The sequence below is a fragment of the Giraffa tippelskirchi genome, chromosome 3 (genome assembly GCF_054371585.1).
Source record: "Giraffa tippelskirchi isolate mGirTip1 chromosome 3, T2T-mGirTip1v1.2.pri, whole genome shotgun sequence".
Lineage (NCBI taxonomy): Eukaryota > Metazoa > Chordata > Mammalia > Artiodactyla > Giraffidae > Giraffa > Giraffa tippelskirchi.
In genome coordinates this window covers 143,359,452-143,387,225 of record NC_137277.1, presented here as the reverse complement: position 1 = coordinate 143,387,225, position 27,774 = coordinate 143,359,452, and the positions used below count along the sequence as shown (strand labels likewise).

The 27,774-nt window shown below is 37.3% G+C and overlaps 1 protein-coding gene across 9 annotated transcripts in view; it reads left to right on the top strand.

The window, feature by feature from the left end:
• HECW2 (HECT, C2 and WW domain containing E3 ubiquitin protein ligase 2) overlaps window positions 1–27,774 on the top strand; it is a 468,609-nt gene that overhangs the window by 400,055 nt on the left and 40,780 nt on the right. For all 9 annotated transcript variants that reach the window (XM_081581446.1, XM_081581447.1, XM_081581449.1 and 6 more), the window contains 4 exons: window positions 3,634–3,717; window positions 9,888–9,997; window positions 20,220–20,340; window positions 21,830–21,943. In XM_081581446.1, the coding sequence (XP_081437572.1) occupies window positions 3,634–3,717; window positions 9,888–9,997; window positions 20,220–20,340; window positions 21,830–21,943 (429 nt within the window). The remainder of the gene's footprint in view (window positions 1–3,633; window positions 3,718–9,887; window positions 9,998–20,219; window positions 20,341–21,829; window positions 21,944–27,774) is intronic.

Below are 27,774 nucleotides of genomic sequence, written 5' to 3'. Positions count from 1 at the left end.
GATATATTTGTGCTTTTTGTTTCACTTGTGTTTGACTTGATTCTTTTGATTTTTGCGTCTAATGGTCTATCACATGCATCTGTGGCATTATCTTGGTCATAATTTTTCTTGCTTAACAGATAGCTTACTTTTATCTACGTGATGAGCCAATTCACTTAATAGTGTACCCCCAAGTACAATACTGGAGAAAAATATGTCATTAAACATATCCTGTGATGATTCTACTGCCATTTTTCTACTTATAAACTATTTAAAAACTTTTGTTCTTAGAAAAAACCATAACATCTTTTATGCTTTATTTAGCATTTTTTAAGTCCTTTTATTTTGTTTTCTCTGTAGCCTATGACAATTTACATATACATTACCTTGCCTTATTTCATCATGATCATTTAATTTGCAATTTAATACTGCCAAAGAAAAGTTTGGTCCTTTTAAATGGTGAAAGAATTGCGTGTTAGTAGCAGACAGGTACAGTTATCATATTTAACACCAAGCCCTGCTCATCAACACTATAAAAGTTCACCTCTGATCACTTGGCAGCAAATGTCTTATAAATGCAAACATGGGAGTTGAGGTCACTTTGTAATGTTTGGTCATAAATGTCATCCAGCTTGTCCAAAATATGCTTACCTCATATTAGCAGTTTTAAGCATCAAAGTGGAAACACAGCATTTTAAAATTCTCCTAGTAGTCAAGATTATGTCTGTAGATTTCTAGTAGGCAATGATGGCAGTTTAAGAAATGCTGGACTAAAGAATATTGGGCAAATACCTGATAACCAAGGAATAGTCCCCATTTTTCCCCCATCAGGAAAGATTGGTGATATTTCTGAGGATAACTACCCACTTTTTTCTCTTTCTCAGCTTTGATCTTCTTTCTTGACAGTCAATAAACCAATGCCTTCTTTGTTTTTACATGAAAGAACTCTATGAAGGACTTAATAGAAGAGGAGTGGGCATAAGGCCTAAAAAGGGCTCAGTTAAATGAATGGAGTAACTTAAATATATTCATGTCATGCTGGCATTGCCCATGGACTCTCTCTCTTCCACTGCACCATGAACTCTTTGAGAAAGGAGCAGTGTCTTACATCCTATTTGATTCCCAGTATGTGATACCATGCCTAGCACATAGTAGGTACTCAGAAATTGTTTGCTGAATGAATGAATATTGACGTGCATTTGGGCAAACTCTGGGAGATGGTGAAGGACAGGGAAGCCTGGTGCTGCAGTCCATGGGGTCGCAAAGAGTCGGACACGACTTGGCGACTGAACAACAACAACAGTGATATGATGTATATCAAATAACATGTTCCAGTGCCTTGTTCCTGGAAGCATATGACCCATGTCTTGTCATTGTGATAAATTAGCTGGCCCTGTAGAGAACTAGTCTCAGCCTGCCTCTAGTATGTTCTTAGTCGCTTAGTTGTGTCCAACTCTTTGCAACCCCGTGAACTGTAGCCTGCCAGGCTCCTCTGTCCATGGGGATTCTCCAGGCAAGTATACTGGAGTGGGTTTCCATTTCTTCCTCCAAGGGACCTTCCCAACCCAGGGGTCAAACCCAGGTCTCCTGCATTGCAGGTGGATTCTTTACTCTCTGAGCCACCAGGGAAGCCACACCTCTGTATGTTCCAGCCCAAAGAATCAGGCCAGTTGTCTTCACTGCCTCATAGTTAATATCTGGAAAGTGATGAGAAGTTTCCCATTGGCATATTTCCTCCATTGTCTTTCCCTTTCTTTACCTCACCCTGTCATCTTTCTGACTCAGGAAGCTATGATCTCTTCCTTATCCACAGGATATCATAGGATCCACACAGCCACAGTCAAGAGCATGCTATCTTTTTCATCACTCAACCTGTTCTGTGTGGTTCCAGTTAAATGAGTGGAAGAGAGAGTTTAGCCTGTTTTCTGGTTTTGTTGTTTGCCTAGTCCATTGTGGTGATAGACTAGAGGTAGCTTTTGTTTCTTCAAGATCACAACATATTGTTAGTCACCCTTACAAGAGTACTTCTTTGGTCAAGTTCATTTTTTTCCAAGATAATTTTTTTCTGGTTTAGCTTTCTTTAAACCAACTTTTATATCTCTTATCAAAAAACCATTTACCTGATAATGAGCCTTAGTTTCCATCATGTGCTTCAGATATATGATTGTAACACTTGAGGGAAAATGTTCTGCTTGGTTTGAAACTTCAGACTGAAATAACCATAAGCAGAGAGGAGAGGCTGGCTTTTCTTTTCTGGTAGTTCCTTTATATATATGCCTACCATTCATCTATATGTTTATCTATATCTGTATTTCCAGTAGCTAACTGCTAGATAGTATATATAATATGGCTGTAATATAACATTATATGAAATTATGTAAAACATATAATATTTATACTGGCAATAAAAGGCAGAAAAGTTGAAAATATCAAAGATTAGGTGCTTCATGTACTAACACATTATGTTAAATGGATCTAAGCAGAAGAAGCCTAGGACTAAACTCAGTTTATCATTCCCAGTAAGCTATGTGGTTAAGAGCACACATTAGGGAATTTTTCATCTCAACAGTTGAACTTGTCTTTAACCTCATTATTTTCAAGCCTACAGGTAAATTAGAATTTGAAATTTGGGATTATAAAAATTAATTAGAACTTTATGAAACTATCAAATAGGAAAATAACATAATCTGTAGAAAATAACTAAATCTAGACACTTATATCAGATATTGATACTTTATTTCATAGTATACAGAAGTCAGAATATATCGTCATTTAGCACTTAGAGTAAAATTGTGTATTTGTGTTGACTGTATGTTCCTATCAAAAGCAATGCTTTCAGTACCCTAGTTTATGTTTTTATTTTTTGTCTTATCAAAATCAATACAGTGTGCTTTGAAATGGCATAATGTAAATGAACAGAAACAACCAAAAAAATTTTATTGAATTTATATTCATATAAAGAATTGGGATTAACAAAACAGTGACTGAACGCTGGTGTTATCACATATATCTATGATAAATAATGGTCCAAAATTGTGTTTGGTATGTGTATATATAAGTGTATGCACAACTGCACAAGTGCACATATAGTCTGTTTCACCAACTGTAGTAATTGAAGATGTTTTAGGTTTCAATTATTTGAAAGAGCCACATGCTTTTATACTGAATATATAATTTACACATAGTACCTACTTCCAAGTAGAAATGTGCTCATCACGCATAATGTAGAGGTATATCCTCAGGAAAATAAATGAATATCCTATTTGGAATAACAAGGAATCAATCTGAATGGTCCAGACTGTTACTTATAGTCAAGCCCACAACAAGGCTTTAACTCAAAGCAGAGACTGAATTTTATTGGTTGGATAGTACTGCTACCTGTAGTAGTATTTGAGTAGCAAAAGATGAGAGCAATAAAATGTTTTTTTTTTTATCATTGTTAGAAATGGGTGATGTTGATGCTCATGAGGGTCCTCCTTGAAGACAAGGACCACGTTTTACTTGGATATGTATTCCTAGGGCACAGTAGCTACCACGCAATAGGTACCATAAAAATATGGTGACCATTCTTTTTTTGAAAAATGGTGCCTTAAATACCGAATTATGTTGCCAAAGTTTACTACACATATTTGAGTTCTTTATTTGCTTGAATAGGGAGAAGATCCAATTTATCCGAACTGAAGGGACTCCAGGATTGGTGCGTCTTTCAAGTGATGCAGACCTTGTCATGCTGCTGAGGTATGTAATGCCTTCTCAAAGTGGGAAATCTATCGTCAGGCATTCTGGAGCACTTTAGAAAATAATGTGCTAGTATTGGCAGCCAGTAAGTGCTTCTTTTATTCTAAAAGACTTGTGGAATACTCGTGATGAAGATACAGGATACTGATTTAGTGATAAGTCATTTCAGATTTCATTTCTTATTGCTGGAATCAGCTTGATTTTTGTTTTACCCTACTGGCAGAGGATGAAGTATCGGGAAAGGGAAAGAGACCAATGAGTAGAATGTCCCGTCACAGAATAAGACAGAAGGTTGTACCTTGCTTACCACATGAGAGTAAAAGAGAGGTTGTATTTGTATTTTCATCCAAATTTTTTTCTCGAATGTGTTTTGTCCCCTTTTGCTGATTTGAAGTTATTTATTTACTTTATGCCTTTGAGAATTTAAGTTTGGGAAATCAGAGAAGAAAGTTGAAATTTGGTCACTGGTACTCACTGCCAACTTGATAGACTTTCATAAAAACTGACCAATTATATTTTCTTTTTTAATGGTTAGATGAGCTTTGGTTTTGAACTTTAGGGTAGTTTAGAATGGAAACTGGCAAGTTTTTAAGAAACCTTTTCAGTTTTGATTATTTTTCAAATGTAGGAGACCAGAGTAAAATAATATTTTGCTCTACCCAGTGGTTGGGACACCCACTATTATAATCTCCATAGAATTAAAGGGAAGTCATGCTGGGCCATATCAAGCAGTGTTTTATTTATTCCAAAGTATTACTAGTCTCATTCATATTATTCATGAGAATCTTAACTCTAACCATTTATACTGCATGCTTGATTGCTGCCATATTTGTAAAACTAAAGCCAAAAAGTCATTTTCTTCTACTCTGCAGTTGGAACATAACTCAAAGGGATATAACCATTTTTCATGGATATTTTACTTCATTTTATCCTGAACTTGACCTATTTGGTGGGTAGGGGTCAGTTCTCAGGCTAGATGCTAACCCTCAACTGTGGTGTTTAGGCAGTTCTGAAAGCAGGATGTAGCATGCTAGATATTCATGAAAATTCTTGGTCAGTTAATGTGGAATACCATAGTTTGGTTGTTGATAAAATAGTAAGTTTTATTAAAAAATTTTGGCTGGGATAGGACTCTTTTGATTCACTCTAGAAGTCTGGTTTTTTGTTTAAAGAATTCTACTTTTGGAATTAGTAAAAACAAAAATGATTACAAAATAGAAATCACAATTATTGCATACCTTTTCTTGGTTAAGTAACCTTTAATGGTATAGTCCTAAATATTTTGACTTACAATATAGTTTATAATATTTGTGTGTTGGTAAGCACTATAATTTGCATGAGTTTCTATGTGTTATGTGGTTGAATTTTAAAATATTTGAAAACTGATTTGTATATAGAGAAAGACTACATTTTTCACCTTTAGGAAAGTAGACATGTTTTCTGAAGTTAATGAGCCTTTGGAAAAACATGAGAAATTTACTTGTATATTAATAGCTTTATAATTATTACATACACATGATAAATGATATTTAATTCTAGACTTCTACTTCATTTGGATTAGCAAATAAATAATTTTACACTGTAACAATATATTACATGTGCATGCTTAATAAATAATATTTAATGATTATTGAAACATTTTGGGATACTCTCATTTCTTTATTTTTTATTTTGCTTTGGAGTTTGAGTCATTTCCATTGAGTCAGTAACTATAAACTCAGGCAGTGGATTTGTTCGTTACATAGATGGAGTCTCTATGTCTGTTTTTATACTTTGTCTATTTGCTTCTTCTTTCTATCTAAAAATATTTTCTTGGGTGAACTTTGTAGAACATGAATTATTTTTAATAAAAATATTTTTATTAACATATAATTGATTTGTGTGCGTGCGTACTGAGTTGCTTCAGTTGTGTCCTACTCTTTGTAACCCTATGGACTGTAGCCCTCCAGGTTCCTATGTCCATGGGATTCTCCAGACAAGAACACTGGAGTGGGTTGCCATGCGCCAGGGATCAAAACCATGTCTCCTGCAACTCCTGCATTGCAGGCATATTCTTTACCACTGAGCCACTAGGGAAGCCCATAATTGATTTTTACAAAACTATATTAGTTTTAGGTGTACAATGTATTGATTCAATGTTTTCATTTATTGATTCAATGTTTTCATTTATTGTATTCCATTTAAAATTATTATAAAAATATTGGCCAAATTTTCGGTGCTGTATTTTATATCCTTGTATCTGATTTATTTTTTTACCTATATACATTTTCTGTTTCTTAAAAAGGAAAGCCATGCTTGGTACAAATGGACTTGAATATCAGCAGCTGCAATATAGAGATGATACAGCTCCAGGAAATTATTCATTTCAAAATAAACCCATGTAAAGTTGTTTTCCAATATAGCTATTATAAACTTAAGACTTTTAAAATAACTTTTCTGTACTTGTTACTGGTTATTCTATTTTGGCATTAGTGGTAAAGAACCTGCCTGCCAGTGCAGGAGACATAAGCAACATGGGTTTGATCGCTGCATCCAGAAGATCCCCTGGAGGAGAAAATGGCAACTCACTCCAGTTCTTGCCTGGAGAATCTCATGGACAGAGGAGCCTGGTGGACTACAGTCCATGGGGTCATAAAAGAGTCGGACATGACTGAAGCAACTTAGCACGCATTCTATTTCATATATTCTGTTAAATTATAAAAAGTACAGAGCTTATATAGGAAATGATTGATAAATTTGGCTACATTGGAATTGTTAATTTATGTAATGAAAGACATTACACATAAAGACATAAAGAAAGGCAACAAACTAGAAGACTATGTTCGCAAGATATAAAACAAAGATATCATGAATACATAAAGCATGCTTTTAAATCAATTTGAAAGAAAATAACCCAAAAGAAAAATGAATGAAGGATATAAAAAGGCATTTCAAAAGAATCGAAGCATGAATAACCAATAAACTCATGGAAAGGTGATAGTGATCATAAAATGCAATTTCAAGGATGAGACACTATTTCATGTGATTCAATTGAAAAAATAAAAAAGTCGGATAATACCAGGTGAGAAATGGGAACTCCATATTGTCTGGATTTAGTGGTATTGCAGTTCTACAACCTCTTCAAAGAACAATTTGACAGTATCTTGTATGACTAGAAAACCTACACTAATGACTGAGCAAACTCTGCTTTTATTTTTTATTTTTTTTTATAAATTTATTTATTTTAGTTGGGGGCTAATTTCTTTACAATATTGTAATAGTTTTTGCCATACATTGACATGAATCAGCCATGGGTTTACATGTGTTCCCCTTCCTGGACCCCCCACCCACCTCCCTCCCCATCCCATCCCTCTGGGTCATCCCATTGCCCCGGCCCTGAGCCCTTGTCTCATGCATCGAACATGGAATGGTGTTCTGTTTCACATATGATAATATACATGTTTCAATGCTATTCTCCCAGAACGTCCCACCCTCACCTTCTCCCTCAGAGTCCATAAAATTGTCCTATGCATCTGTTTCTCTTATTCTGTCTCGCATATAGGGTTATCGTTACCATCTTTCAAATTCCATATGTATGCATTAGTATACTGTATTGTTGTTTTTCTTTCTGGCTTACTTCACTCTGTATAATGGGCTCCAGTTTCATCCATCTCAGTAGAACCGATTCAAATGCATTTTTTTAATGGCTGAGTAATATTCCATTGTGTATATGTACCACAGCTTCCTTATCCATTCAAACTCTGCTTTTAGATATATACCATACGTATACTAAGAAACTCTATTATGTGTATACAAGATGATACATACAGTATAATCATTGCACCATTATTGATAAAAGCACACAGTTGCTGGAAAAGTCAGCATTTGTCAAGAAAGTTATGGATAAATAAACGGATACATTCATAGATAGGGCTTCCCTGGTGGCGCAGCGGTAAAGAATCTGCCTGCTATGCAGGAGCCACGGGAGATGGGGGTTTGATCCCAGAATCAGGAAAATCCCCTGGAGGAGGACACAGCAACCCACTCCAGTATTCTTGCCTGTAGAACCCCATGGACAGAGAAGCTTGGTGGGCTACTATCCATGGCATTGCAAAGAGGTGAATACAGCAGAAGGGACTGAGCACATGTGCACAAACATTCATAGAATGGACTATATATGACATGGCATGTAAAAGTAGTAAAGTAGATCCCTTATATAGCAACACAGATGGATATCAGAAATATATTATTGAGTCAAAAAGTTTAAGAATGTAATATACTTATAAATCACTTATATAATTTCTAGCAACACATAAGGCAAAACTATATATTGTTCCTCTATACATATGTTGAAAATTTAAAATTGTGGACGGATATGTTAAAATCATGATAGAGGAGCTCAAAAGGGACTTCCTGTACAATATGCACATACAGATGTATAGATACAGCTATATATAGATATATTCACTTCTGTAAGTATGTATGTATGTTTGAAGCTAAAGATAATAGTGTAAATATGTATTAATCCTGGATGATATGTATTGAATGTTTTTATATTGTTCTCTATCTCTTTGTTAAATTTTTCAAGTAGAAAATTTTCTCTCTTGATATGAAAGTTTTCCACATATTGGTTATATCTAAAGGAAATGATAGATGTCATGGAGCAAAGGGACACAGATATAGATGTTCAAGGAGAGGGTGCTAATTGCTACTCTTAATTTTGCTGTGAGTTTCTAAACCTTTGTGGTATCAACTGTTTTATGTGACATTTTTCCTTAGCAATCAACTTAAAATTCACATTATTCTAATGGTTATTGATTTATTGAGAAAGAGAATTGATTGTTTTGGGTCTTAATTTGGTATTACAAATACAGTTACTTATTGCTTCTGTTTCTAAATCTTTTGACTTTTATAGTTTAAAAGTGGATAGATGGCTTAACAATATAGTATCTAAAAATGCTTTTACTATAGTGGTTTATAGTGGTTTAGCAGACGTGTGCAGATGAACGAAGACCAGAAAAGAACTATCAAGATGTTATTGTATTGCTATTAATATAACCCAGAGTTTCAGCCTTAAAAGTACTGACATTTCGGGCTGGATATGTCTTTGTTACAGGGCACTCTTCTGTGCATTGTAAGATGTTTATCAGCATTCTGACCCCCACTCATTAGATGCCAAAAGCACTCCTTTCTCAGTTACCACAGCCAGAAATGTCCTCAGACATTGTCCAATGTCCTCAGAGAGTACAGGGAAGGGCAGAATTGCCTCAGTTGAAAGCCATTTCTATAATCCTTAGTAGTTCTTTCCTTAAATCTCAGAAAACACTGCCACCTTTTCTCAGTATTTTCTGAAAACAAATTTAACAGATTTCTAAATTTGACTAACTTTAAAGAAAAGCCACTTCTACCTCTTAAAAAGCACAAGTACTCTTACTTAGGTTGTTGATTTGATTTTGTAAAGTGTTTGTATATTTGACAATCAACAGTATGTTTCTTTATTATAGCAGTTAATTGAAAGTCTAGGATTTCAAGATCTCAGATCCCTGATTACTATCTTTTAGGAGAGTATTAGAAATAAAAACTGCACTATGGAGCAGAAAGAAGATACTAGATTGAATAAGATCAAAATCCTCACATTTGAAAAATATTATAAAGTCAGAGTAAATAAGAAAGCTAATTATTTAGTAGTTGTAATTATTTACAAGGTGTTTTGTTATATTTTGCTTTTAATTCTCCAATGAAATCCTGAGTCCTTTGAAGGACGAGATCCTGTCTATATGTCTTGGAATGAAGATAGAGAACATACTTTGTGTATTTATTATGGGTCCTCAATAAACATTATCTCTTGTGTTTGAATCTTATTCTCAAACGTAAAAATCAAAAATCCAGTCTATTTTCAAATGAACACGCAAACTCAAACTCACTTATTTAAGTGACACAATAGAAATTATGTTGTCCAAAGTTGTTGGGAAAACAGGTAAATAACCACAGGTTTCACAAAAGCTGAAACAGCCAGTGTTTTGTCCCAAGGATTACCCACAGGAGAAAGGGGACAAATGCTTTCTTTGGGATGTGAACTGGACCTCAGATGGAACGAGCCAGAGGGAGAGATCGACTTACTCATTGTGGAAGCAAAGCTTTTACCCATATCTTTGGCTAAAGTGTGCATTTTGTTTCTTGTCTTTCCCCAGTTTATTTGAAGAAGAGATAATGTCATATGTGCCTCCACATGCCTTACTCCATCCCAGCTACTGTCAGTCCCCACGTGGCTCCCCTGTGTCCTCTCCCCAGAACTCGCCAGGTGAGTCCACCTGCTGCAGGCAGTGAATTCTCTAAGGAACGAGCCCTGAAGTCAAATGTCCTGTCCTCATAAAGGACAGTAAGGGAACACTTTGGGTACATCTGTAGTGTTAGCACAGGTTTCTGTGGCACTTCCTGTCTCTTAAAATGGCTTGTTTCCATGGGGTTCATTTTGACAGGAAGATAATGACATTCCAAAATAGGAGGATAAATATTAACAGTATGAAATACACTGATACAGAATTGACTTTTCATTATGTCATGTGGTGTCTACTATATCTTAGAAAATATTAGAACACAAAATACTATGTTAGCTTTTTGGATTTAAAAAATTCTAGCTAAGAGATTGATTCAGTGAATAATAAAAAGAAATCTCCAGTTTCAAGAAATAATACAGAATTAAAATTAGCCAGTTTAATGGTCTTAGATAATTTTTCCCATAAGTAGTCACTAATTGCCTTAGATAGGAAGACCAGAGATTCATGGACAGGTGGAACATGTTGATAAATGAAATAAACTAAAAATTTTAAGTTTAAATTCTTTTTGAAAGAGGTATGATGTGAACAGAAGAATGAATGAATGAACAAATAAAAAGTAGATAGTGCAGCTTAGTAAATGAGTATTTTTTTAAGGAAAGTAGTCATGATGTTGACGAAACATCAGCTACATTTATCCTTATTATAAGCTATATGTTGTTCACACCATAGCAGCTATCAGAATTTAAAACTATTTTAATAGAAATCCCAAACTCTATATGTGTCACTAAAAGTTGCTTTGTGTTCTTTGACATATAACTTTTGTTTTCATATATTGGTATCATAGTGAAGCTACAGACTAACTGAATACCGCAAACAGGAAAAGGTCTATTAATTTGTTCATTTAACAGAGATTTATTGAGCATCCAGCTATGATCCAAGCACTGAATTAGACCCTGGTGCTACAAAGATGAATAATACAGTCTCTACCTTTGAAAATTCATGGTGGGGCAGTGAGTCAACAAGTGACTGAAAGCTCTGTGGTTAGTCTTGTAATGAAGAGATGTATTGGGAACACAGATATGGGAATGATTCTTCCTTCAAGGTGTGGGAGTGGGGAGTTTAGGGAAAGGTGAATACAACAGGTGTGAAGGGAAGTCTTGAAGAATGATGAATAGGATTTTACCAGGTGGTCCAAAGGAACGAGGACATTTTAAGTAAAGAAGTAGCATGAGCTAAACCACAGAAGCATAAAGCAGTTTAGGACAAATTAATACATACAAGTGAAGGCAAGTTCTCAGAGCTCATGTTGGAAAAATAGGCTAGAGTTGGTTACTGAAGCCTCACTTTGTACTCCATATGGAGCCACTGAAAATTTACAAACAGAAGAGTAGAACTTGCTTTACAAAGTTCAGTTTGGTGGCCATGTGCAGAATGTATTAGAATAAGAGAGACTAAAGTTAGAGAAACCATCTGGGTGACATTAACTCAGGTGACATGATAAAGGGATGGACTATAGGGCTTCCCAGGTGGCACTAGGTTCTTTACCAGAACCTGCCTGCTAATGCAGGAGATGTAAGAGAAGTGGGTTTGATCCCTAGGTCTGGAAGATCCCCTGGAGGAGGGCATGACAACCCACTCCAGTATTCTCTCCTAGAGAATCCCGTGGATAGAGAAGCCTGATGGGCTACAGTCCATAGGATTGCAAAAAGTTGGACATGACTGAAGCGACTTAGCATGCAATGGTGATGGAGAAAAGGAAGTTAATTCAAAGACTGTGTTGGATCTACGTAGATTCTAGAACTTTGAGTCTAGGCAGGGATGAGTGAAGGCAGATTCTGAGGTCCTCACCACATGGACTGCCTGGCAGCCGGTAATGCCATTTACCAAGAAAGGGAAAAGGTTAGACTGAAGGGGGGAGGGGTTAAAGGAGACTGATTTGGGACATGTTGTATTGAGGAATCTTTGGACCATCCAACTGGAGATACCCAAAGACAGCTGGAAAAACATTCTTGGAGCTCAGGAGAGGTTAGCAGTTAGGAACACAGGTTTGCTGGTGGCAGTTGAAGCCCGCAGGGTAGATTAGAGGAACTAGGGAGGACAGGTCAGTGGAAAACAAGAGAAAATAAAGGATGGTGACATGAGCAGCTCCAATATTCAAGAAGGGGTTGAGGATGCAAGTGAGAGAGTTATTAGATTTTGGAAGAGAATTAGGAACATCTTTTCAGGGAAGCCAGGTTTCAAGGAGGAAGGACTGGCTTACAGGGCCAGGTGCTCAAAGGAGTCAAGAAGGATGAGGCCTGAGAAGAGTCTATTAGATTTGAAGATCATGAAATTATATATGACATTTCCCAGAGCAATTTCCATGAATTAATAGGTTGTAAATTGGAATGTTACCAGTTACAGGATGATAGGAGAGGTAAAGTAGAAAAAGGGCGTAAAAAATACTCTTTTCATGAAACGTGGAAGTGAAAATAAGGCAATACTTAGAAGGAGAAGAATTAAGGAAGGGATTTTAGGATGTGCAAGTGGAGTGTTTGTGTATATGATAAGGTCAGATAGTGTGGGTGGGAGGAAAGTGGTTTGTTGAATGGGGTGAAGAAGCAGCATTCAGCAAGCACAGGCCTGCGGGAAGGCAGGACACTGGAGGCAAAAGCACAGGCCAACTTTGGAACAAAGTAGGGACCCTGTTTTGATGATACAGGATGGAAAAAGAAGTATATGACTCTAGGGGCAAGTTAAAGGAGTAGGAGAAAGATTAATGGAATTCACTACTGGCCTTAGTCATTTACCAACTGTGTGTGACTTTGGGCAATTTACTGTCTTTCCTGAATTTGAATTTCTTTTTCTTTAATATGGAAATAATAACAATCACCTCCCATAGTTATCTGGAGAACACCTCGCCTGGTACCTAGAACATGACAAGCATCCAATAAATGTTAGTTTATCCCTTTTTCTTTCTTTCTGGAAATTGAGAAGTATAATTTGTCAATATTTGAACCACTAATAACTGTTCTGTATAAATCTACTTATTCCTGATTTACTGAACTAGCTGCCTAGAGTTTTAATCATTCTGATTGGCCTTAATCTTAGCTAGAACCTTCAGAGGTGTTTAAATGAGTTGTCCCTTCACTTCATGCTTTATGGCTAAATTAATGAAGCTCTTTGGAGTATTGCTCATTCCAGTCAAAGCTCTCCTTTCCAGACCTTTACTGTGGCCCTATCCTCCCAGAGAAAAAGGTAGATCCCTAGATTCTGTCCCTTTGGGGCCCTACAAAGGCATATTCTCTCAATGACGAGTTTGACACTCTTGAGACTCTATGAACATTCTAAATGGTGACTAAGTTTCTTCTTTTCATGGAGCATCACAAATGTACATGAGTAATTCATGGTGGCAATAAATGCATTCTGGAAGCAGATTGAGAGTTATACGACTTCCAAAGATATCTAAATTGCTTGCAGTGTTTGTGGTGGTTTTAATTTTCAGGAAGAATCATCTCCATATTTTTGGCCTACTCTCTTTCAGTGGGCTTTATTTGATCTTGAAATTGGGATGTACTGCCTGATATCAACGGAAGTAACTATAACTCATTCCACATGGTACAAAGGCAGGACTAGCCTCATTTACCCTGTGGAAGAATCTCTGTTTCTTTGAGTAAAATAACCTCTTCTTCTACCAATACTCCTAAAGTTCTTATGAAAACATTTCAAATGGATTTTTGAAAGTTGTCTTATACTCTTTCTTATGACTAGAATTTCATCCCTTTTAGTAATGTGAGAAATAATATTGTGAAAATTATGACAGTCATAAATTTTAATGATCTTCTTTCAGAACGGCTAGGAACCTGCTAAATTTTCCACACTTTTCCTCATTCCAAGCACATTTACATGTCTTTTCAAGTGCAGGAGAGAGAAGGGCTTTGGAAACTTTGACTCATTGCTTTTTGCAGCTGTTACAGTGCTCACCTAAAGTTGTCAAAATTTTGGAATGTGAAGGTTTGTTTTTTAGGTCCATTATAGTGCCAGTCCTGACCTTAGTTATGCCAGAAGGAAAAGACCTTTCCAATTACCATATGGTTTATTATGCCAAATATAGGACCCAGAAGTTTATTTCAGGATATTTTGTAGCTGCACATTTCTAGGAATTTAAATGCAAGAACACCAAATTAATCTAATATTGTTGGAGATGAGCTCACTTACATGAGTTTTCCACATGACCAAAGCTATAATGTTGAACATCAGAGAATTTGTTTAACCTACTATTTGCTGAGACTTTTATCAATACGTTATATCTCTCCCTGCTTCCCTATCCTCAGTGCCTTGAGGATATTTCATATTTGAGGGTATCTTCAGACAGAGCTGTTATTACTTGACTAGAACCGGAACCTCTGGAAGCCAGTAGAGCACCAGGTCATGCTCAAGGGAAGTGATCAGACCAAAGAGCCCTGAAGAGCCGTGTGGGTCTTTACTGCAGGCTGCCTTGAGGGCAGTGATTTCTTCCAACAAAGAGTGCAACTCCTTAAGGACCCTCTTTTCCCCTTTCCCTCCAAAGTCTTAACCACCCCAGCTTTTGCTTGTCTTGTCAGGTCTTTTCACGAACATCCATCCTTCTCTTCCCTTCTCTGCCCCCTCCTCGCACCCTTTTCCCTCACTCCCTCTTTTCCTGTTTCTCTCTGTGTCTCTCTCTCTCCCTTCTCCCTTCTTCCCTCTTGTCTCCCTCCCACCTTTCCTTCGCCCTCTCCCTTCCCTCCTCTCCCTCACAGTCTCTGAAGCAGCTTTGTACTTGTTTTTAGAGAAGTAGTTTTATCCTTGCTTCTGTTTTAGTCTACTAGCTTTCTACTTGTTTTAGCTGTAGATTTGTGGGGCTCTTTGCTCAGCCCCACAAAGGTGATCTAGGAGCCAAACAATACAAATGAAGGAAGCTCTTCATTAGTGGGTGGGGATAGGGGGGGTATGATTCCAAAGACTGAAGGAGAACCAGATCCTACTGTCTCTGTCACGGTATGCAGGTGTTTTTATTTTTGTGTTTCTGTTGTTGCTCTCCTTTGTTCCCCACTCTTGGTGTTCTCAGAGGATGCCAGTCCCTGGCATGCCCTCCAGCCTTCCTCTTTTAATAAACTGCTTTTAATTTGCCAACATTTGAAAAATCAGATATCAGATTGTTTTGTTTTGTTTTTTTGAACAAGTGGTATGTAAGTAGAATCATCAACAAGGTCAAAACAGTGACATGAGGGCCTTTCATTACTCTTAGAGAATAAACAAAAAAATGCTAGGACTTCCTTGCTTGTGCTCTGTGCCAGCTACTTTTGAGTTTTTTCTTAATCCCATTGTTGATCTATGTTCCAGAAGATAGAGTTTTCCAGAAATTATTTTAGTGCTTGATAGTTTATTCTCATTCATTAACAGGGAATTATAAAAAAGAAAAGTCATAGCATTTATTGTTTTTAGAAAGTGAACAGAAAAGAAATGCTCTTCTGAGGCATCCCAGTTCAGAGGCCTGGAACCATGCTGAACTGGGCTGAGCTTCACCTTTCCACCACAGACCAAGAGCCAGTCATCAGAGCATCCCGGGTTCTGGGTGGCACACCCAGCATCAAAGACGACCCAGACTTCTTAGCAGTTTGATGCCAAGATTTTTCTTAGTATCACCTAGAAAAGAAATCCTCTGTCTGGTAGAATTCCTTAAGTTTGTATAGGCTTGTGCAGCTTTGTAAGAGTATATGGAAATAATGTTAACAGCATTATATGGGAGTGCTTTAGAACTGCTTAGCAATGTTTTTTTTTTTTAAAGTCTTACATCTGTTAGTGAAATTTTTCCTGCAAATAATTAACATAATACTGACTCTTCATAAAATCAGCCTTTTATTTGATCACTTCTTGTATGCAATGTTGGCCTTTTGTATTTGACTTCCTTTTTTAAGACCATGAAGACTATGACATGACTGTCTCTCTAAGTGAATCATATCCTAGAACTTCACTTGCAGTTATGATTCTTATTCAGTTCTGTGAGCTGGGATTTTTTTTTTTTTCCAAAGGGGAAGTAATATTGTTTCTGCCCTGGATTTTCTTGGCAGTTGCACCTGAATTGCATTAAGAATTTGACAAGGGCCAGCAGCATAAGTTACTGTAATTTTTAAACCATGATGTAATGTGTAGATGATTTTTTCATAATAGACCTATTAGCAAAAGAATATTTGCGTTTAACAGTTTCTGTCTCCAGAGTCTCTGTAATTGAATTCCTTTACCTAGAGCTTAAATGGAGTTAGAGCTACTTTTTATTAAGTGTCTGTGTTGATATTGATGGAATGCATTATGGCATTTCCCACATCCTTTTAAGCATCTCAAATTATATGGCAGTAGAATATGTGCTGTTTTTAAAAAGTGATCAGCTCTTAAAGAATTGTGTTTCTTTTGTGTCTGGAAAGTTTTTCAGTCTCTTGTTCCTCTTTTTCCTCTTCCCTATCAATGTGTGTGCTCTTGAAAGCTGATTCATCATGGCTGCTTTCTGAGCCGTCTGGGTTTACTAGTCTGCAGTTACTCAGACTGCAGCTGCAACAGCTTTATTCTGCCACTCTGACTGGACTCGTGCTACAGGGCTCTGTCCCTCAGGCATCCAAGAGAGGAGCCTAGAGTTCATGCAGATCGTGTTCCTTCATGTTGCAGAGGATGTCTTACAAATACATGGCACTTCACCTGGAATCAGACAGAATTTCTGCTTTGGAACGTAATGAAGAATGCACCTAACGAAAACGTACACCGTTTGACATATTTCAGGAGCTCCTAGAAGTGGCTGGTGGCCAAAGCACTCAGACCTTCAAGCCACAGACCAGAGCTATCCGGGTTCTTATGCTTATTCCTCAGTCACAAGTGCAGCTGATTTTTACCTCCTGCAAAGTTCTTCACTCTGCTCACACCTCCACTCTTTCAGTCCCAGCCCACATTTGAGGGCCATGGTCAACCACAGACCAGAATGACTTGCATCCTCCTTCTGGCCTCAGGACAGATCCTGCCACCTGCACATTCTAGCATGGATCTCCCTGCGGAAACACCTTCACTGAGTCTCCCCTGCAGACATGAGGGGGGCCCACAACTTCGGCCACTCACACTGCACCTCCACGATTTATCCCAAATCAGTCCATCTATCATATAATTTAGTTGCCTTTTTTTCTTTAAATTGACTTATTTAACACGAATAAGTTTATTTTGAAAGGAATCGTTATATCATGTTATATTGATATACTAATTTTATATTATACTGCATAATACACATTAAAATATGTAACTCTTTAACTATAAAAAAAAAAACAAAAAACACAAATACATGGGAATACCCCCACTTTGTCCCTGGATGGTGCCTAGGGGTTTCATTGGTTCATTTTGACCTTCTTGTCGGAGATAATGGTTATCAGCCTTGGCTGCATGTCAGAATCATCTGGAGACGTGCATGACACACGTATGTCTATGTCTCGTTCTCACCGATTCCCATGTAGTATGTCCTGGTTGTGGCCTGAACACTGGGTTTTTTTAAAAAGCCTCCTCAGTGATTCTGATATGCATTCAAGATTGAGAACTACTGCTTAGGAGCCTTCTGTATCCCAGGCCTTTTAAGGTCAAGTTTATTTGTTTCCTTTATGGCATAGCTTTTTGGGTAAGATTCATAATTATGCCAATAGAACTCTGCACATATTACTAATCAATAGATGATTTTATTAGATTCTATTCCCCAAATCCCACTGCATTTCCCATGTGTTGAGTATTTACCGCTATGCAGATAATCGCAATAACAACATTTCCATGGGGCTGCTGATGCAGCAGGCACTGCATGAAGTGCTGTACCACACATACACTGACTCATTTAATCCCCGATTGTGGCCTGGATCTCACACTGAAACTCCAGTACTATATTTTCAAGTGCTGATAGGGTATATCCACCTGAACAGCTGTCATCTCCAGCTTAGTATGTATAAAGCCTCACATGCGCTGCCCGCCCCCCCCATCCTCCAGCATCAGTCAGAACTGGCTCAGATCCTAAATCTACCATTCACTGGCATATGCCTTCAGCTTCCTTAGTTACAAAGTGGTGGTGACGGTAGTAATAACAATGCCTGCTTCTTAGATTTGTGAGGATTTCCCAAGATCCGCTTTGTGAAGTGAATGGTCCCTATTGCATAGCAGACACAACAAATGACAACTCTTTTTACTGTTTAAAAGGTTTTATATTACCACGTGAGCTTCCTATTTCTCTTCCTTACTTATCTATGGTTACCAGTTCTTATTTCACATTGTAAAAGCCCCTCTGAGTCACCACGGTCCAGGCGAGTCCTCATCCCCTCGGGCTTCTGTTTCCGCATCTACTCCTAACTGAATCTCCTCCCTCATCTTTCCTCCTTCCAGTCCTTAATCCACTCAACACACTTTGAAAATCATTTCTGAAATAAAGCATCACTTGTTTGTTATTTCCTTGCTCAAGAACCTATAAAGGGTTCCCCCTGCTTGCTGCATCATGCTCACACTTCTTGGCTAGGTTTTTTAAAAGTCTTCTCATAATTTGGGATCAAACTTCTGACCGATTTAATATTCTACTTTCCAGCATTCCCCATCTGCTCTAGTGGGGTCTCCACTAGAGACCCCAGTGTCTTCTGAACATGCAGGCAGTGCTTATCCCAGCTCTTGCTGCCCTGCCTCAGTATAGGCTATGGGTTCTCCCATGTTTATAAAGCCTGGTTCCAATAACATTTTGATCTCTGTTTATCCTCATTTACGATTACTTTTCTGTAGCACTGGTCTCAAATGCATTGTCACTGAGAGGCTGTGGCACAGTGGGGGAGCACGGGCTTCACCTCACGGGGCAACTGTCCTCCTAGGGAAATGCAAGCCAGTTGTTACAAAAGTCCCTAGATAATTTTCAGTAGAAATCAGATTTTTTTTTTTTACTTGAAATCTCTTAAATGTTAAAGGTTGACAGTTAATTTAAAATCTTTCAAACATTACATGGCAAACAAAATAGATCAATAGGGCCAGGTATGGCTCAGCTGTACCCGAGCTATAGTTTTATTTTTTATTAATATTTTAAAAAATAAATATTCTTTTAGCTTTATAGTTTTATTTTTTAGTTTTATAGGGCAAGGCTATAGTTTTATTCTTTCTGCTTTGTAGGAGTTTGTATACCATCTAGTTTAGGACTTAACCATTCTCTAGTTGTTTGATATGTACTATTTCTGTCTTCCCAACCAAGATATCCACTCCAGCAACCTGACCTTGTTCATTCTGAGCATCTGCTGCTGAACAGTATTAGCAAAAAATAATCATCACTTAGTTGATTCATGCATAAAGATACATGTAAGGAGCTTACATGGTGTGTAATGTAAAACATCACAAGTTTTGTTTTCTTATGTGTTTTACTATGTTGTGAAATTTAGTGGAAATATTGCATATTTTTGTCATGGTGGCTGATTACCATATTCATCATCAATTTTGTATCCCGGCTTGTCAGTCAGTCACAGTGTAACACAGAACCAGATTTTTCTATGGAAAGGGGAACAAGCTATGTTGCTTTTATATTTTATTAATTATGCTTGCTGTAGAATGACGTGTAAAACATCTTTAGATAATCTGTAGGTAATCACAGTACTTGGCACATATTAAGAACACAACAAATCGCAGTATTATTTACTCTACACAACCAGGAGACATGGGCTTTCTGCAGTTATGGCTGAATTTTGTTTCAGATCAGTAGTATTCTACCCTGTAGTATGAAATGTATGTGATTATGGGTCTACAATATTTCTTAGTTACATTATAGTACATATCAAAAATAGGTTTTTGAAGGTTTTTCATTAAGTATGGAAATTCACTGTTCTTGCTTTGTGTACCACGTACTTTCACATTGTAACTTCCTGTCTAACTGCTATGATACCATCTCACCATTAGACATGAGTAACTCTGTTTGACTCATATTAGTTTGAGCTGAAAAGAGGAACATACTTGACTAACACATAGGCACCATTAATTCTTCAAACAGAATTGCTGTTCTCAACCAAAAGGCCACAGGGAAGACATCTAAGACATCTTAAGATCCTGGTTAAGCCCTGTGATGTCCTTCGACTTGGAGAGGTGAAAGTGCAGGAACCCGAAAGTGTAGCCTCCTTTTACGTGTTAACTGTGGTCTTAGCCCCATGGTAATACTTTTTTCATGGTGATGTGATGAACATCCAGTCCACTCCCTTGTCTCTTTATGGTTTGCTGTAGGTACTCAGCGTGCCAATGCCCGTGCTCCAGCCCCTTACAAGCGAGACTTTGAAGCCAAACTAAGGAACTTTTACAGGAAGTTAGAGACTAAAGGATATGGACAAGGCCCAGGGAAATTAAAGTAAGTCAAAATCATGCAAACCCCAGGATTGGTAGATGGTAATAGGATGCGATGCTTTGGGGATTGTAGGAAATAGATTGTGGTTTGGGATGACCAGCATTTGTTTAGTTGACATAATTATTTTGGTGTGAGTAAATCACAGGATCACCTAAAACATAGTTGTTGAATTAAGCACAATTAAACTTAAGGTTTTAAAGCAGACAGGAAAGTGACAATCATGTTTCATGTAAAAATATAAGCAAAATTAAAAGCTGATTTATTTTTTTCTCTTGAAAAGTACCTCTTTGTTGACTGTTCACATATTCACTAGATATAAGGCTGTCACGGAGTCCTGTGTTGCACATCACTGCCTGGCTGATTGGGGTTTAGGACCACCACTGCTTAGCTCTGTTTCCTTCCGTGAAATAAGCTTCACTTATCCAACAGAATATGGCATGAATATTGTTTCTGCCTGTCTTTATCTACCTCCCTTTAAATGGGGAAATTGAAAGATCATCAGGTTGTTTGGCCTAGAATTATGTGAACTTCCCACTTACCCATACTCCCTTCAGCCCCACCCCCACCCCATCTCATGTCCCCACTAAAGATCACTATGCCACTTGAGAGAGGACAGAGGAGGGGTCTGACTGTAGCACCGCCATGACCTGGGTGTGCGAGAAAAATGCCCAGCCCAAGAGCTTCACAGCTCACTGCCCCCGTGCAGGGCTTGCTCCACTGAACTCGCAGGTTCCCCTTTCATCACCTTCAAAAAACATCAACCTGCTCCAAACACTGTATGTTTCTGAGCTTCACTTAGGAAAATCTTGCTGATCAAACTTTCATGCTTTTGGCTTCCCTATCATCTCCCTTTCCATTACTTTTTGCATTAAGGGCAAATTGACACCTGTTTAAAGATGACTTAAATTGCCATTGTCATAAGTAGATTAATCAACTGCAAGTATCATTCATTTTTATCTGTCACCTAGAGAGTTTCAAGGTTCACCTAATTTTAAAGGTAGAAAAATTTACATAAACTCCTCTTCTTTAAAGGACACTAAGAATTCATCTTTCTTGTTCTCACTGTCATCTTTCTAGCTACTTAAGAATTGAATTCCTGGTCTAGGTGCATTCATTACATAGAATGCTTAAAACATTACCTCCTAGGTTTAATCTTCTTTTCATAAACAAAAGTTTTGTGAGTGTATGTGTTGTTTTTTAATCATTTTCCTCCCAGGATAGATGAGTTTGACCATAAGAAAGAACTTTTGCATTGTTTTTACAGGTCTTAAGTGGGGTGCTCTGTTTACCAATGATTCTCTGATGTAACTTTTGTTAATGCTATTAAGAGTTAAATACAGGCATGTGCTTTATTGCACACAACGATGATAGTAAGTCATCCCACTTTTCACCTAGTTGTGGTAAATGGAAATTAAATGGCAAATGCTCAGTTCTGGAAAGATAAGGATTAGGAAATCATCTGTATTTTTTCAAATTGTTTCTTTACGGACAGGTTAATTATCAGAAGAGATCACTTGCTCGAAGATGCTTTTAATCAAATTATGGGCTACTCCAGAAAAGACCTGCAGAGAAATAAGCTGTACGTCACATTCGTCGGGGAGGAAGGGTGAGTAGCACAGAGAAGTGGCCTTTGAAGCATGGGCTGCGGCTGCAGGCGGATGTTTCCCCACAATGTCCCCTGTGGTTGCCTAAAACAGGAAATCCTTCTGGCAGGAAATGCTGTTCTCATACACTTAAACCTTTCAGCTATTTTTTTTAAAGCTTCCCCTGGTTTTTAAATCATTTGACATAAAGATTCTTTGGTAAAAGCTCATAACTATAGATCATTTTTAAGAGCAGAATTTTATTTTCATTTCTTCTCTCTTTAACTTTTTCTCTGAAAAGGAAAATGTGCTTTTTTAAAAATTGAAGTATAGTTGATTTATAGTGTTGTATTAGTCTCTGCTGTAGAGCAAAGTGATTCAGTTATATATATGTACATTCTTTTTAAAACTGTTTTCCATTATGGTTTATCCCAGGATATTGAATATAGTGCCCTGTACTATACAGTAGGATCTTGTTGTTTATCCGTTCTATATATAATGGTTTGCATCTGCTAATCCCAAATTTCCACTCCATCCCTCCCCCAACCCCCTCCCCTTTGGAAACCATGAGTCTGTTTTCTCTGTTTGTGAGTCTGTTTCTGTTTTGTAGATAAGTTCATTTGTGTCACCTTTTAGATTCCACATCTAAGTGATATCGCATGGTATTTGTTTTTCTCTTTCTGACTTACTTCACTTAGTATGATAATCTCTAGGTCTGTCCATGTTGCTACAAATGGCATAATTTCTTTTTATGGCCAAGTATTATTTCATTGTATATTTGTACCACATCTTCTTTATCCATTCATCTGTTGGTGGACATTTGGTTGTTTCCATGTGTTGGCTATCGTGAATAGTGCTGCTGTGAACATAGGGAGCATGTATCTTTTCAAATTAGAGTTTTGTCTGGTTATATGCCCAGAAGTGGGATTGCTGGATCATATGGCAACTCTATTTTTGGTTCTTTTGAAGAACCCTCATACTATTTTGCATGGTGGCTTCACCATTTTACATTCCCACCAACAGTATAAGAAGGTTCAAGACATGGACTTTGAGAGAAAAAACAAGGAATTGCATTTTAACATCTATGATCTTGTTATGTGCACAGGAATGCAAAGTAAATCATACTTCACCTGTCAAAAAAGTTCAGTTTTAGAATTACAAGTTAGAAACCAGTGTTTGCTAGAGGGGAGGGCATGTGAGCATGGAGGAATGGGTGAAATAGACAAAGGGTATTAAGAAGTGCAGACTTCCAGTTGTAAAATAAATAAGTCACAGGATGTAATGTATAGCAAGGAATATTGTCAGTAACGGTGTAATAGCTTTCCATGCTGACGAGATGGTGGTTATCATACAGTGTATAAAAATATGGAATCACTATGTTGTACATCTGACACTGATATTGTATGTCAACTATAGTTCAATTAAAAAGAGAGACGAAAAGAAAAAGAGGGGAAAAAATCCTCCTATTCTACCTGGACACTTCCCCAGCAGTAACTTCTAGGCCTTAGTTCTTATTTCTCTGTCCCCACTTTTTCTCTTTCTTTGGCACACCTACCAAAATAACTACCTACCATAAAGAGAGTCGAGCCTTCTATGACTCTTCCATGAGTGTGCTCGTGGAAATAAAGTTAGGAAATGAATGCATGAAGACTCCTACACAGTGTTTATTCCATTCAGATAGGCATACCAGTGTTTCATGACTCTTCAGAAGATGGCAACTCTCATCTCTCCTATAGTCATTCCTCTTTCCTCATTTCAGGTTTAGGTTTGGAGTCTTAGCACCTTCTTTGTAGACATCACTAGAATGAATCTTAAAAATATCACATGATTGTGGAATTCCAGTTGTCTTCTCTTTAACTGCTTAACTCCTATTGATTTGGATCATTCTAAGGCTACATGCTCAGTCTTGCCCAGGAGTAAAGTAGATTATGGAATCTTAATAATATTCAACAAATTCATCCATGTGGTATTTGGTTGATGAAATGGAGCTGTCAAAGTATAAGATAATTTTCGTGTGCTAGTTGAACTAGATAATAGCAAAATTAAAATTCAAAATTAGGCCTCTTGTCTTCCATACAGGATTCTTAGACCAATATTGGGATTTAGGCAAAAATCCTGAACTCTGGGCTTCCTTAGTGGCTCAGACAGTAAAGAATCTGCCTGCAAGGTGGGAGACCCCAGTTCAGTCCCTGGGTTGGGAAGATCCCCTGGAGAAAGGAATGGCAACCCACTCCAGTATTCTTGCCTGGAGAGTTCCATGAACAGAGGAGCCTGACGTGCTACAGTCCATGGGATTGCAGAGCAGGACATGACTAAGCTACTAACATTTTCACTTCACTTCTTGAACTCTATAATCTATCTGAATTTTTTCCTACCCATGGGTCTTTTCACTATTTCAGCTAGTGATTGATAATTTATCTTGCTAAATGTAGTGTCTCCCAGCTGTGCCTAGATTAAAATAAAATATTAGATGGGAGAACAATATAATGTGAGAAAGTCTGAGAAGCTTGCCTGAGTCTTGAGCCTTTTGTTGCCAATGAGCCTTAATGGACTTCTCGCTTTTGTTAGTTGCCTTAAAGGTGCAGGTGCACAGTTGAAAATGAAGGCAAATGTTTTTAGCCTAATCACAGGTATGCATGGGATTCCAAGTATTTCCTTACATAACCAGCCTAGTTTGGATGAGAATACTTTTCCTCCCTCAGAGCTCCAGCTGTCTTCCGTAATTGTTAGACCACAGTATGTTGAGATCTCAGAGGTGTAGTCAAGTCTTTGGAAGCCGTGTTGCTTAGGTTTGAATAGAACAGATGCTTATCATGCTTTATCATCTTAAAGCTGTCTCCCCATGATCTGGACTGACATCCATTCCTAGGAGGAGGCCCAGATAGAGTGGGGATTGAAGCCTCTTTATTTAATTGTTACTAATGTCCAAATATTTCCTGCCTCCATTACCTGTCTTCTTGTAACCCCAGAAGGAAAATAAGATGGAAGATATTTTGAGGTGTGACTTTAGCCCTCAGGGACAATCTCTGCATAAGCCTTATTGAGGCTGGAATAGGGCCAGATAATTTCTGATCTCATGCTTTATCATGTCAGTATCATACATATGTATTATTAGATATTGAATTTATTTTGCTCTTAAGTCATTAGGAATACATCATACGTTTTGCAAGATTAACCGCAAAAAAACATAAAATTAAGAACTTATTTTAGCCTTTGCCATCTTATTACATTAAAATTAAACATCATAACATTTCTTTCTGGTTTTTAATAAATACCCAAAGAGAAAAGCTACCTAGGTTTTTCTGTGGAATTCTAGAATGGAGCTGAAAATTTTCTGTCCCTTTTCCTTCATTAATTTTAATGTCCTCAAAATGTGTTACTTTTGAAGTTTTTCATGTTTAGCTCTAGTAATAGGTATTAAAAAAGAATATACAACTAGTGCGTAGATGTTGGCTTTTAATATTGTTTTTCAGTAAAGGGGACTAGGGCTCCTTGTAGACATGGATGATTCTCGGACTGGGGCAGGAAATGTGCAAGACAGTATCTGAAGCATCTTGTGCCAGAAAGTATAGGGAAATTCAAAACAATTCACAGTGATGTCAAAGGGACACAAGAACCATCTGAAAGAACTCCCAGTGGTCAAAGCTGGAATAATTTGAGCAACAAAATAAAGTGGTATTGGATTAGAACCCTGAAGTATAAGATAAATATATACTGATATAAATACACAATTGAACAACTAAATGAAGGAGAATAGACAAATCTCCTCTGCAGAAGATTTCCAAATAATTCTGCACAATTCAGTGCTCCTTATGAGTTGCACATAGTGACTTCCTTCCGAACAGTACCCTATAAAAAGGAGTGGGAAAGAAGTAAGCCTACAGTGGAGAAGCCTTACAAACACACAGGCAGGTGATCAAGGCTAAAATCAAAAAATGACAGTGATATATCCTGTTGATAGTATATATCCTTGGTATGATGTGATGAGAATGACACTGCCTTTATTGTCTTCCTCCCAAAAACATATAACACCAGTCTAATCAGGAGAAAAATATCAGATAAATCCAAACTGAGGGACATTCTACCAGATTACCTTACCAGTGCTGTCAAGGTCATCAAAAACCAGAAGTGCCTAAGAAGTGCTCAAGATGAGGTCGAGATGAGCCTAAGGAAACATAGCAATTAAATGTAGCATGGTACCCTGAATGGGATCCTGGAACAGAAAAGAGATATTAGGCAAAAATGAAAAAAGTCTGAATAACGTGTGAGTTTTAGTTAATAATCTGTCAATATTGGTTCATTAGTTGTAACAAATATAGTATACTTGTGTAAAATGTTGTTAAGAGGGAAGCTGGGTGTGAGGTGTGTGAGAATTCTCCCTACTGTTTTTGTAACCTTTCTATAAATCAAAAACTATTCTAAAAAGATCACTTATTAAAAGAAAGCATAGAGACAGGATTTAGGGAGATTCAGAAACTGTTTCCCTGAACAACTTTTCTTATTTTGTTGTGGCGTGATGGGGGCCACCAGGGTAATTTTGGTATGCGTATGCTTCCTTTTGCACTTAAGGTTGGTAGAGTAGTAAGTCTATAGAGCGAGTTAATTCTGTGGAAAGTCCAAATTAGTAGAGGTATTGCTATGTATAGAGTATTATTTTGTGTTGCTAAAGTCAACTTTGTTATCTATGAGGGAATAATATGTTGCAATTCTATTGATACCATCTCACTGATAGTATTTTCTACCTGTCATGATCAGAGTCTTTATTTACAATAGATTAGTGAGGGCATAAAGAGAAAGGATTTATCTTTTCAGAATAATGTGTCTGCCTACTCTCCAAAAAAGTGTGAATTAGCAGATTCACTCAGAGACTTCAGTTCTGCTCTAAGATGTTTCTTTGTGTAGGTCTTGACATAATATATAGATTTTTCCTGAAATGGAAGAGCTGAATCAAGAGAAATTGATGGGAAGTGTCATAGTCGTAAATTTATAGGACGGCTACAAATTCCATATGAGGTAGAATTAACCCCAGAATATTAGAGATACCTGTATTCAATTAAAAATGCAAAAATAATTCTAGAGCCTTTTAATGTAAATATGCTAGTTGACAAGTGATTAGTATATCTCACTAAATTAATGTCATGTTGTGCTCGGCTTTTTATGAAATACAGACAATTTCTAAGCAAACACTGTGATTTAATTTGGTCAGAGCTGGAGATTTTGTTCTAGTCATTTAAATTTCCGCTCAGCTTAATTTGGTTATCTGCTCTTGCAAAGTGGGGAGTAGGAGAAAACAGCAGTGGAGAAATGACTTGGAAACTGAGTCATCTGGACTGAATGTGGCTAGAAATTGCATGGTCTGCTTGCCTCTTGGGCTTCTGTCTGCCTAGACATTGCTTCTTTAAGAGGGAAGCCACAAGTACTGCATATTCTTCAGTGTATTATTCCGAATTAAAAGTTTTAGCAACTAAAGCTTGTTGGTGTCAGAAGTTAGGTACATAGACTATTGTGTTCAGATAGGACATCCTGGGCCATTCACTTCATTTTCTTTTTATTGAAGTAGAGTTGATTTATAATAACGTGTTAGTTTCAGGTTTACATTCACTTCTTAGTACCCAAAACAAGTAAGGAAATAATGGCCTGGATCAAGAGAGGATGTTTACACTGTGATTGCCTCTTTTTTTTTCCCTCCATGGCCAACTCTATAAAAGGCACCTTTCTTTAAGAAAGAATGAGTTCATTATATGTAAGGTGCCTTCTGTATGACATCAGTCATCCGTCTTGCAAAGCCATACTTGGCCTAGGGAGGGGATGCGTGCAAGCAGTTTTAGTTTGGGGATTTAAGTACAGGTGAGCT